Source organism: Diospyros lotus, chromosome 2, assembly GCF_014633365.1.
Source record: "Diospyros lotus cultivar Yz01 chromosome 2, ASM1463336v1, whole genome shotgun sequence".
Classification (NCBI taxonomy): Eukaryota; Viridiplantae; Streptophyta; class Magnoliopsida; order Ericales; family Ebenaceae; genus Diospyros; species Diospyros lotus.
Window position 1 is genome coordinate 14,437,442 of NC_068339.1, and position 12,331 is coordinate 14,449,772.

Genomic DNA, 12,331 nt, shown 5'->3' on the forward strand with positions numbered 1-12,331 from the left:
TTAATATTAAAGCACAAAAGTTAGGTTGCATCCCTTATTTTTATTAAAAATACAACAATTTAAATTTTTATTGAGACCCTCAATTATTAAGAATTATATACTTTTTTAATTAATTATTCTTTACTCATATAATTATGCCATTTTTCATAATAATTATTTAATAAATTAGTGTCTTTTCTAATCATTTTATACATGCATAGCACATTAATAAAATATTAATTAAGCACTTAATACTTGTCGTTAACTAATAAGTCTAATAAGTACAACATCACATTCAATTACTAAACACTTTTTTATCAATGTTTTCAAAACATAACCTAATAAACCACCACAACCATAGTATCGACATGATATAATAATATTAAATAGATAATATTTTCTCCAAATTGAGAAAGAATGGGTGGAATAAAAATGCATGAGTGCACGACTATTTTTTATATTTTGAGAGTATCAACGTTAATAACGTTCTTAGAGTTTAAATTTGTCTTTAATTTTATCATCATTTGATAATTAATATTCTTCTATTTCCATCCATTTACATTGCCATTTTAACTTAGAAGAAGCTGAATTATTTTGAACTAGTTTTGATATTAATTTCTAATCAACATAAAATTTGTAGAATTAAATATGTAAATTTATATTTATATATAATTAATGAAATTGAGATTTGTGATGGTTGATCTCAAACCGTCTATGCCTACGTCACAACACAACCAACCGCTAGCAGTTGCCACCTGTTGGCTGCTGGCAAGTTCGCCGGTGACTCGACACATTGCGCTCTTTTCCATCCGACACCTATCCCACCGCCGTTTCTGCTAATCCTTACCTCCATCCAACAAACCCTGAAAGGAAACGAACTAACTCTCCGCCAAAGAGCACCAGACGGATATTGTTCTGTATGCCCTCCAAGTGCTTGTAAAAATGGGTAGAAGAGTGGATGCGGCACTAGAAGTTCAGAGGAAGAAACTCAAGAAACATGGCAAGAAGAAGAATCCGCTGCTCAAGAAATTCTTTGACTATCTCAAGTCTGATTCCTACATGTTTGCTCCCTTGGTTTCTTCTCAACCCTCTGGTTCCTCCTCACCCACAGAGCCAATTTGTACGTTTGCTACAAGTAATCATCTGTGCTTAAAACTGATACACTTGGTTTTATTGTTGGGCTTTCAAATTAGGGTTTGATGATTGCTTTAGTCAATTGAATGTTTTTCTGTTGTTAGGAGTTGAAACAGAGAGACCTAGTGGGAAAAACAGCAGTATCGTGTAGTACACTTGGTTGTGGGTATTGGGTTTGCATATTAGGGTTTGGAGGCTGCTTTAATTGAATTGAATGTTTTTTCTGTTGTTTGGAGAGCAATATGTTGTACAACACTTGGTGTTGATATTGGGTTTTCATATTAGGGTTTGAAGGTTGCTTTGATTGAATGTTTTCCTGTTGTTAGGAGATGAAACGGAGAAACCCGGTGGGGAAAACAGCAAGAAATTGCTTAAGAAGGTTAGGGAGTACCTCTTATCTGATTGTTATATGTATGCCCCTTTGACGGATGCCCAACAATCACAAGGTGTTGATTCTGCCACATCCAGTCCTCCTTGTACGGGTAACAGTTCTTTTGTTTTCTATTTTCTTTTTTTGTTTCTACTAGTTTACTGTTATTGCACACGACTAATTGATTAGGTTGTTTTAATTGCTTCCTTGGTGGGTGTTTGAAGAATTGTCTGTAGATAAGGGAGGTTTATTCATATAAATAATTGAAAAGTTATGCATGTATGTTCATAGTGCATCTATTTGTATGATTCATGCTGATGTGCATTCCCTAAAAGGCCCATTCATAATGCATAAAGCTTTTGGCTCTATGAAGATTAGAGTTGACAAAAAAGATCGTATTTGTGCATTACCTTCTTATTTATGTAAACCGAAGTTGTTTTTATAATTTAACCCTGGTCACAAAATCATTCTTTGTGTGGGGACAAAATATGTGTTCTTTTTTTTTTTTTTTAATGTGTCCGAGTTTTGCACGCATAGTCTTGAAATAGACCAACCTTACCCCTAGTTTGACTTTTAAGTAAATCAGATGCAATTATAAATTTATACTCTCAAACGGATATATGATTAATTTTTACTAAATAGGATATTTTTTTCTCCATCAAAAGTTGATCTCCCACCACTATTTAAAAAAAAAAAAACTTGAGAGTTTGTGTTCTACTTTATCATACATAGAATGGTTGCTAGTCTCCTATTTTTCTTCTTTCATTTTTCACTAGAGATGAAAAATGGGCCGACTTGGCCCACAGCCTGGCTCGACTCGACCCGATACTATAGCAGACGGGTCGGCCTGGCCTGCCAACAAAATGCAAGCTGTGCCGAGCCAGCGATATGTGGCCTGTGGCCCGGCTCGACCCGGCCCACCAAAAAATAAAAAAAATATTTAAAAAATTATGTTTGTAATTAGTAATTATAAATATATTTTAAACATAATTTTTAATTTTACACTAAACATAATTTTACAAATATAATGTTTATAAGTAAGCATTATGTTTGTAAAATTATGTTTACAATAAACATAAAAAAATTATGTTTGTAAGTAAACATTATATTTTAAAAAATATTTGTTGTATTTGAGAAAAAAATAAAAAAAATATTTAAAAAATTATATTAAAAAAATTAAAAATAAATAGTCCACAGATCAGCCCAAGCAGCCAAGTCCACAGGCTAACCTGGCTTAATAGGACCACAAGCCAGCCTAGCATGCTCTAGCCCGGCCCACCTTAACCCACTTATTAAGGGTTAGAGGGCTGTGCCGGGCCCCAATTTTTATTGTCCCAGCTCGGTCCAGTCCGATCCGTCTCTCTCACAAGCCAAATTTGACCCGACCCATCAAATAGGTGGGCCAAGCGGGAGGGAGGCCGGTTCACCCACCCATTTTCAATCTTTATTTTTCACCTCTTCCAAAATTCAGAATGATTGACTTTGGCTTCATTCTTTCTCCTTATATGGATGGGTTGAAAGACCAAACCTCAAACTGTAAAGAGTATAATAACACTTAAATTAGTTGGATTCACCAATGAAAAGCTCAAATAACAAGATAGATTGAACTTTTAGGGTTTGAAACTTGAACTGTTGGGGATTAGTCAAGTGAAGCTCATTCTTTATCTAATTAGAAGTGACTTTGATGCTCTCATGGGCATAGTATGATTAGTATTTGCGTAGAAAATTACAAACAAAGATGCAAATTAAAGTTATGATAGTTACATTGAAAAAGTTTTATCTTTTTATGAGAGTGATTATTATATATTGTACTTTCTATATAGAGGATTGTAGCATGATTTATTCTTTTATATTGTACCATGATTTATTCTTTTATATTCTTTTATTCCTTCTTATATTGTACCATGATTTATTCTTTTCACGCGCGTGAGTGAGTTAATGTGAGGGTTTTAAAGTGAAAAATTTCATCTAACTGCAGACAAGAAGTGACTTTTATAGCTTTGAACCTCAAATTCAGAATAGCCATTGGAGGCCAGCTAGTTTCTTTATTCTGCAAGATCTTCTGAAGATATTCGCCCTTCCCAACAAAACATGTTGACTCGCTATATATCCTGTCTGACATTGAACAGTCTCAACACAAGTGTACGAAATGACTGTGTGGACTTAATTCATCTCAACTAGGCATTTAAGTGTCAAGTCATTCGTCAGGAGCTGTCACAGTGCAATCATACCTGGAAAAAGAAAAACAAAAAAGCTCTAGAACACCTAAAAACACTACAGTTCAATTCCATCCAGAATTGAAATAATATACGTGTAAAAAGTAGAATAATTAGGTCATGAGTTTCGCTGTGACTTGACCGTGAGGTTTTTACAGCCAAAATAACTTAGATTAATAATCATATAGAATTCTTAAAATACAATAAACTTCTTGTTATCATCAAACTCAATATTTAAAGCACCTTTTGAATCCTTGGGTCTGACATTGGTTCTGCTACATACTTCCATTGATGAAACTGTCCACTATTGGAATGAGGCTTTGAGGACCATTGTTTTGGCTTAACAGTTTATGCAAGAATGTAAGATATATTATCCGGCATAAAAAGTCAATGAAAACCATCATCTTTTATTTTGACAGATCTTTCTTTCAATACTTGCAACTGCATTATTATGTTTTTAAGTTAACTAGAGCATTAGATATGGTGCATGTAGCTTACAGCTTGACCATTTGTGTTAAGTCATGTCTATGCTTTTATTGTTCTTGCTTCTTCCTCATATACGAGGTCAGTGCTCAATACAGCTTTGTAGCGTTCTTGTATGGCTCATAAGTTTTTGAATATTGAAATTACCAAACAGGGTGCGTATGAGTCCTTATGGTTGAACCTTGTGTATTTTATACAATGATTCTCAATTCAGGGCCAGTTTGGCGTCCGAAAAGGGTGGCTACAGCATTTCCAATAAGAGAAGTACCTAAGGAAACCAAGCAGCCTACAGAACAGACAGTAATGTTAACTGGAAAAGACCAACGCACGGACAGGTCTCCTGTTAAGAAAACCACTCTAGTTCGCCAAACACGGCAAGAAACAGTCAAGCATATAGTTCATCGTCAATGTCGCTCTTCATCCATACCAGGTCACTACTTTCTTTTCATAATCTTGCTGTGTTAGTCTAATTGTACAGGTCTAACAAATAGTATGAACTCCATGCATTCATTGTATAGCTCCTATTATAAAGGTCTTTTATTTATACTCTGCTTCATTAAGAACCTGGAGTAGTCTTCCCATGAAACAAGACAACGTTGAACAACCAGATTATTATTGGAGGAAGTTTGGCTGGAAACTTGACGACTCACTGACATTTTCACTTTGCACAGGCAAAGGGATGCTTGAAACAGACCAAAGGAAGGTGACGGTGGAGTGAACGACTTCTGGTAGAACTGACCTGTCTATGCTGTGAATTCGGTTGCTCGACTCTCTTTTTTTTTCCTTCTTTGCTTTTTAGCTGCTACTGTAGAACCCACGGGGTACATTAATTCTTATCCTTTTCTTTTTACGTTCACGTTCTTATAGATTATGATACGAATTATGTAATAATTTGTCACGGAACCAAGGCCGGCCAAGGCCAATTTTACTGGGAATTTATTTACTTTTGCTATTTCTCTTTATTATTCAATTATAATTCTCTTTTCCCCAACTATTAGTTAGAGAGAATGTCCAGCTATAATAGTAACTAGGATAAGACAAAATAGTTGATTATAAGGGTTGTGATCTGCTGAGGCAGCACCCTAGGATAGCTATATAAGTTCAATCTATTTTTGTAAGACATCATTGATTATCAAAGAAAGAATACAAATCGGATTTTCTCTCAACTTCTCTCACTCTCTCTCTATTTCTTCCTTTCTTCCCTCGGTTCTTTAGCTACCTCACTCAAAACACATTGAATCAGGAGGCTGATTAGGGCCACATTCCATAACTGTGACATTTGGTATCAAAGTCTCGGTGTTGGCAAGGATTATTAGGGTCGCAGAAGATGGTCGAAGGAACGCACATGAAGAACATGGAGTCGCAGCTCCAACAACTCAACTCGGCAGTGGGAGAATTTCAGGATCGGGTGGATTGCCTAGAAGTCAGCAACCAAAAAAACCATGATGCGATCATGACAGTGGATCGCAAGATGGAAGGAAGACTTAACCGAATGAGAGATGATATCAACCAGATGAGGAAGGAGATGGGTAATCAACTTTAACAGTTTATGTTGATGTTTACTCACCAAAATCAGGTTAGGTTGTCTCCCAACTTTCCTCGTAGGGATAGGAACGACCCTATTTTACAGAATGAGAGAATGAATTAAGAAAATAGAGCCCATGAGATTGTTGTCGAGCAAGGAGATTGTTAGGTGAGGAACGAGAGGACCAAACCATTCCTCCCCCACAGGGGTTTCCCATGGCCCCGAATGGAGATACCTGTGTTTGAAGAGACTAATCCTAGGTGGTGGATTAGGAAGTGTGAGCAGATGTTCGAATGGTATAATGTACCAGCAAAAAGAAGGGTGGCCTTAGCTATCGCTTACTCTGACGATACGGTGGATGCATGGTTCCAAGGGTGGACCCGAATGAGGGAGAAATTATATTTGGAGGAAATTTCAGAAAAGCTTTGTGAAAGGTTCGAGGAAATGACCATGTCGGATACTATAGAGGAATTCAATAAGTTACGACAAGTGGGGAATGTGGGGTCTTACTTGAGACGTTTTGAAGAGTTGAGGTCATTGATGAGTAACAATGACCCCCACCTGTCGGAAGCTTACTTTGTTTCTAGCTTCCTTAGCGACCTCAATGAGGATTTGCGACCGATGGTGAAAATGATAAGGCCTCGGACAGTGAAATAAGCTGCGAAGAGTGCCAAGTTGCAGGAGCTAGTGGTTGAAACCCTTATGAAGAAGCAGAGATAGCAACAGAAAGTGACATCCGAGGGAAATTGGCAACAAGGGGACTTATAGAGACTCGACGAAAGGAAATATAGGGGGGAGAAATGTTAGGGGCCCATATCAAGGGGGATGGATGGAGGAGACTACGAGGCTACTCGACGCATGTTATAGGTGCAGTGATAGGTACTATTATGGGCACCAATGCAAACGCCAACTGTTACTGCTAGAAGGAGATAGGGATGGTGAACTGGAGGTGGAAGAAGTAGAAGAATTTAGGGAAATTAGGGGGGAGAATGATGGAGAAATATCCCTCCATGCCCTCAAGGGGATCACCAACAACAAGATAATTAAGGTTGAAGGGAAGGTGAAGGAAGACAACTTGTCAATTTTGATTGACAGTGGGAGCACCCATAGTTTCCTTGACAATAACACCGCTATGAAGCTAAAGTGCCAACTCATTGGGACACCGCCCTTGAGTGTGGTAGTTGCTAATGGAAATCGAGTGTTGAGCAATTCTGCTTGCCTGGGTTTCATATGGGAAATGCAAGAAGAAAAATTTGAGGAAGACCTTAGGTTGTTACAGCTATGAGGGTGTGATGTGGTGTTAGGAGTGGATTGGATGAAGGGGATGAGTCCCATAAGCTTTGATTTCAACCAAATGGAAGTCTCCTTTCAAAAAGAAGGGAAGAAGATGACGTTTACCAGTGGGCAAAAGGTTGCGACTTGCAAGATGATTACAGGTAAGAGGCTGCAAAGGGTCCTCATGAGCAAATGGAGTCAGTTCACACAGCTATTTTCCATTGTGGAAGTGGAGGAGAATCCAAATGGGAAGGGCAGGGCGAGCTACAACTCACTGTCAGCCACCAGTAAAAAAGTGCTGACCAAGTATACACACTACCCTTTATTGATGAACTGTTGGCAAACTTTAAGGACCTCTTTATGGAACCAAAGACCCTTCCTCCTAACCGAACTTTGGACCATGTCATTAACCTAAAATCGAATGTAGAGCCAATCAATGTCAGGTCATACCGTTATGCCCTTATCCAAAAAATTGAAATCAAAAGGATAATAAAAGAGATAATGAGCCAATCCTTCATTAGACCAAACCAAAGCTGTAACGCCCCATTTTCCCACAACAAGCGTTAACTCGAGATTTCGAGAATATATATATTTTTTTTTTCAACATCGAACACACGACATAAGTCTCTCAATACATATACCTTCATCATGATCATTTCCCGTCAATCTCGATCGTACCTTCTTAGCATATCAAAATTTAATAATAAACTAAGACAGGTATCAACAATCACATCAACGAAAGCAAGATCGAAACCTCAATGACATATAACCGACAATTCCTTTACAATAACCAAATCGATGTTTCACATGAAAATATCAAAATATTACATAACCTCTGAACATCGTAATCATAGACAAAACCTACGGTAACATAGCCGCTACATCTCGATGATATTCTTTCCCTTGGCGCCACTGCTTTCACCTGGAACGTTTGAATATTCCAGGGACATAGTCCAAATTAGATGCTGAATCATCTAAGTAAGAGTTCAAAAACGTTTTCATGCAGATATGAAAAATCATATACAAAATCGATAAATCCCGACATGCACCAGCCTAAGAGAATCCCACATAGCGCTTAACCCTAACCGGGGAAAATGCAATCTCTCTAAAGGCGACACGACCACTTCGGCTCATTGGCAAAACAATCATGCTTAAGAGGGACAACCTCGACATATGAACCCGGGAATCACCCCATTGTCATTGTTAGGCTTTATGCTCCAACTCAAAAGCAATCCAAAACCCAACGCAACCCTAGCCCCAAGAGTGCCACATCAGTACTATCCTCGGAATCGACGTCACCTCAGCATTAATGCTATTGCTCAAAGGAACCTAGGGTGGTGTCCACTCGCAGCCCCGCCACTTGAGCCAACAACCGGGGTGGTGTCCACTCTCAGCCCCGCCACTTGGGTCCCGTAGGGTGAAGTCCGTCTCAGCCCCGTCCCAAGTGGGTCACCTAACATTAATCCTAGGTACGCATCCCGAGTGCTGTCACTCTGGGCTACGTCACAAGTTACCAACCCACGTCCCACATGGACGACACAAAACAAGCCAACGCCGAAAAATCATAACATGCATAAAATCAACATCTCAATGTATGCACTTTACTGTACGAAATTCAATGCATGTGTAAATAATTGTTTGGACAACCATAATAAACCAAGCCATAGGGATGAACATTCCCAGTAAACCATTCACATGTCGCTTAAAATCTTTTCGGGTAAAACCACTCACAAGTCAAAACAAAGTTGGGGGCGAACACTCACCTTTGGCGATATTTCGGTACGCCTCGATTTGCGTGCCTTCTTCAATCTTCGCACGAGTCACTTCGTCTCAACCCTCAAGGCACCCTAATCATCACATTTATCCAACAATTATAATTTTCCTTAATTTTCTCACAATTTTCCTATTTTTCTCCCATTTTCTTCTCTAAGAATCCAAAATAAATATCTACACAACTATTTTCTCAAATATTTTTACATAATAATTCATAAAACAATATTTATAAGCCTCTGGGATTTTCTGGAAATTTTCCAGATTTTTCTCCTATTTTCTCAAATTTTCATAATTACTTTTCCTTGAGAAAATTTATTTCTCATCGATTTACTTCGAATATACTTCAAGAAAAATCACCAAAACTCATCAAATAAATTCCTTATACTTCTGAAAATTTTTCAGAATTTTCTAAAAATTCCTCCTATTTATTTTCTATTTACATTTCCTTTCAAAAATCAAAAATAATTATTTTCTCAAGAAATTTCCAAGATAAAAATTCATAAAAATAAACTATTCATCTTTCTAGAATTTCTGGATATTTTTCCAGAATTTTAATTCCTTTAATTCTATTTTTCCTATAATTTTCTTTATTTTCAGTATTTAAAAAATACAAAAAAATACCTCTGGTCATCTTCTCCAGCGACGGTACACCGAAAAATTGAAGCGACGACACCAGGCTGATCCTCTCCCTTAGTCGATCCCAATGGTACCAATCTTGCTCGGAAAAGACCACCGGAAGCCTTCCGATTTGGCCAAAAACAATCGGCCAAAGCTATCCCGCCACCGAACTCCGACGAATCAAATTGACCCTCGATTCGAACTCCGATTGGCACGAAACTTTCCAGATCAGTTACCCATCACCTTGCGAACAAAAGCCCCTTATTAGATCGCTCAATCGATCACTCTACAACCCGATTGCAAAATGTATATATATATATATACGGCCGAATGTATATATATGCGAAAACACCCTCTATACTACCCCAAAAATTCCCAAAATCTCCAAAAATGATCCTCTTCCCTCAAGGAACAAAAGCCCCTTATTGGTTTCCCTCGATTTGCTCTCAAAACCGAGCAATTTGATGCTTCATTTTCGGTCGAAACCCTTGGCTATTTATAGCCAAATTCGACCCCCACGTGGCCGATTTCCGACCAAGGCTTCTTCCCCACGCTTCCTAAACCACCCTAGGCCACTCCCTGACGACCCTAGGCTGCCCAAATCGCCTGAAAATCAGGCCAAAATCTCGGCCAAATCTGCCATGCTTTGGCAGATTTTCAAAAATTGCGATTTGGCCCTCTTTGAATTTCCTTTTACATTTTGGCCTTTATTCTCAAGCCCCTTAATTATCCAACTATACCACTAAGACCCACAAGATTAGAACTTCTCATTTTTGCCTTGAAATTTTCAAAAATTTACCGTTTTGACCTCCCTCAGGCATTTTTAGAAAATTACACTTAGGCCCGACTGATTTATTTGACCTCAAATCCACTCGATTCAACCTGAAATCTCTTAAGGGTTGTTCTATACATCGAATACTAGTCCTTGACACTCTCCGTTGACTTTTTGGACGTCGCTTACCGCAATTCGCTAATACGACCTAATTGACAGTTGTATTTTTGTTGTACCGAAAACTGTTCCCGATCTCATTTCTTTCATCACTAAAAATCATAATTTTAATTGCTCGTCGATACTATACCATTTTCCTTGGCTATCTAGGGTCCGAGGTACTCCCTCTGATTAATTCGGTCGTCCAAAGCAGTGTTAGTGTGCCCTATAGTCCTATTTTTTCCAAAATTCCAATTATGCCCTTTATCAAACATCATTTTTATTCTCAAAATTATTCTCGGGTGTTACATCCTCCCCCCTTAAAGAAATTTCGTCCTCGAAATCTGGTCCGTGATACTTGCTAATGACTCTTAATTGAAATGTCCTAAGTACCACTCATTATCCTTAGCAATTATTCATTGCTTATATCTCCTTATGATCCGAGCTTACCAGACATGTTTTTATTTTCCAGAATATCCCGTTGTAGCTTTGAACAGGCAGTTACACGAATCCCAAAATAATTCATAACACTTATTATTATTTCCAACTGTGTCCTCGAGATACATTTCATTGACTCCCAACCGACTCTAATGCTAATGCCATGATGACACAGAAATTGATAACATTGAACTTTAACTTATCTGCCAAGATGGCACAGAAATTGATAACATTGAATTAGCTCGGCATATCTTTGGTCATTGTCGGATGGGTTTCTTCATCATCTCTTGCCAAGCCAGGGTAAACCTCTTCATTTTCTCTTGTTAGGCAAAAGACTCGTCCGGTACGAGGTCCTGGCGTCATGGTTATCTTCCCGGGTTTATCCATCTTCTGTCTCTTCGGACATTCACTAGCGTAGTGACCGGGTTGATTGCACGAGTAGCATATGATCCCCGTTCGATTCCCAGTTGGAGGTACATCTTTCTTCTTAGGGCAGTCCTTTTCCTTGTGTCCTTTTTCGCCGCACGAAAAACACGTGATATGCCCTTGAGAAAAATTTCTTCCTGGGTGTTCTTTATTGCATCGAGGACACGGCTTGCTATCTTTGAAATTTTTCCCTCCTGTCTTATGCTCCGTGCCTTTCGAATCTTTCTTCTTTTCATCAGATCTTATCAATCCTACACGCAGTAGGTTCATTTCAGTGGTCAGAGCCCTGTCCAGCGCCTCGTTGTAAGTGTTGATGGTACATGAGCTGAGGGCTTGTTGTAGATCTACTTTTAATCCACTCACAAATTTATGTGCCTTCTGCCTTTCGTCAGTTTCGTACATAGGCACGTATCTGATTAGTTGGGTAAACTTGACATCGTATTGGGTTACTGACATTTCGTCAGTCTGCTTTAAGTTCATGAATTCCCAAGTTCTCTCTTCCTTCCAGCTTTGGGGAAAGTACTTAGCATTGAAAACTTCCTTAAAAGCTTCCCAGGTTATCGCCTGAGCTTGTCTCGGCCTTAGATCCTGTGCTGCCTGCCTGGGTGTCCTTTGTAGGGCTCGTTGGGCTGATTGCCACCATCGTGCAGCCTCTTCCTCGAGCATGAATGTAACGCAGTTAACCTTCTCTTCGTCACTACACTGCAGGTGTTGGAGCAGCTTCTCAGTTTGCTCTATCCAGTACTCGGCTGCACTGGGGTCATCTCCCGCTTTTCCTCTAAACACCAGGGGTCTTTGCCGGCGATACTGATCCAGCACATGGGGGGTGTGCCTTGGTGGCTCGTTCCTTGTTACATGTGTCAGCACGCCCTCTAAGATTCGTTCTATTCGATCAAGTCTACTCTCACTAGGACCTGATTGCTCTTCTTGTCGTCTACTGCTCGTGGCACGATTCGTGGAGCGACTACGATGATTACTCGTAGCTGAATTCGCAGAGCGACTATGGCGACTACTTGTGGCGCGACTCACTAAGCGACCACGATGACTGCTACTACCGTTTTCCTCATCTTGCTCATTGAGATCCAGGATTCTTCGAGTCCTCTCCATCTGAAAAAGGCAAACATCAATACTTGAACCTTAATGATTCTAATAACTACCAAACCATT

At 39.0% G+C, this 12,331-nt stretch overlaps 2 protein-coding genes across 4 annotated transcripts in view; one reads left to right on the forward strand and one right to left on the reverse strand.

Moving 5' to 3' along the window:
• The window catches only part of LOC127793789 (mannosyltransferase APTG1), a 62,610-nt gene that overhangs the window by 24,482 nt on the left and 25,797 nt on the right, over positions 1 to 12,331 (reverse strand). Inside the window, exon 10 of one of the 2 annotated variants that reach the window (XM_052324518.1) lies at positions 3,468 to 3,714. The exons of the other annotated variant lie outside the window; for it this stretch is intronic. The gene's annotated coding sequence lies outside the window, so the exon portion shown is untranslated. Of the gene's footprint in view, positions 1 to 3,467; positions 3,715 to 12,331 lie in introns of those variants that run through there. 2 annotated transcript variants of the gene reach the window in all.
• Positions 688 to 5,137, forward strand: LOC127793790 (uncharacterized). Of its 2 annotated transcripts, none has more exons than XM_052324522.1 (4): positions 688 to 1,114; positions 1,440 to 1,595; positions 4,397 to 4,612; positions 4,854 to 5,137. In XM_052324522.1, the coding sequence occupies exons 1-4, from the start codon at positions 922 to 924 to the stop codon at positions 4,898 to 4,900; spliced, it is 612 nt and encodes a 203-aa protein (XP_052180482.1). In that variant the 5' UTR covers positions 688 to 921; the 3' UTR covers positions 4,901 to 5,137. The 2 variants fall into 2 exon arrangements, with proteins under 2 accessions (XP_052180482.1, XP_052180483.1); XM_052324523.1 differs by having other exon boundaries at positions 1,440 to 1,589.

What these genes read in the sequence shown, in the direction of transcription:
- LOC127793790 (XM_052324522.1), top strand. Translation starts at nt 922, where the DNA reads ATGGGTAGAAGAGTGGATGCGGCACTAGAAGTTCAGAGGAAGAAACTC. An exon ending in ATCCAGTCCTCCTTGTACGG is followed by an intron (nt 1,596 to 4,396) that starts GTAACAGTTCTT and finishes TTCTCAATTCAG; the next exon opens with GGCCAGTTTGGCGTCCGAAA. An exon ending in TCGCTCTTCATCCATACCAG is followed by an intron (nt 4,613 to 4,853) that starts GTCACTACTTTC and finishes CACTTTGCACAG; the next exon opens with GCAAAGGGATGCTTGAAACA.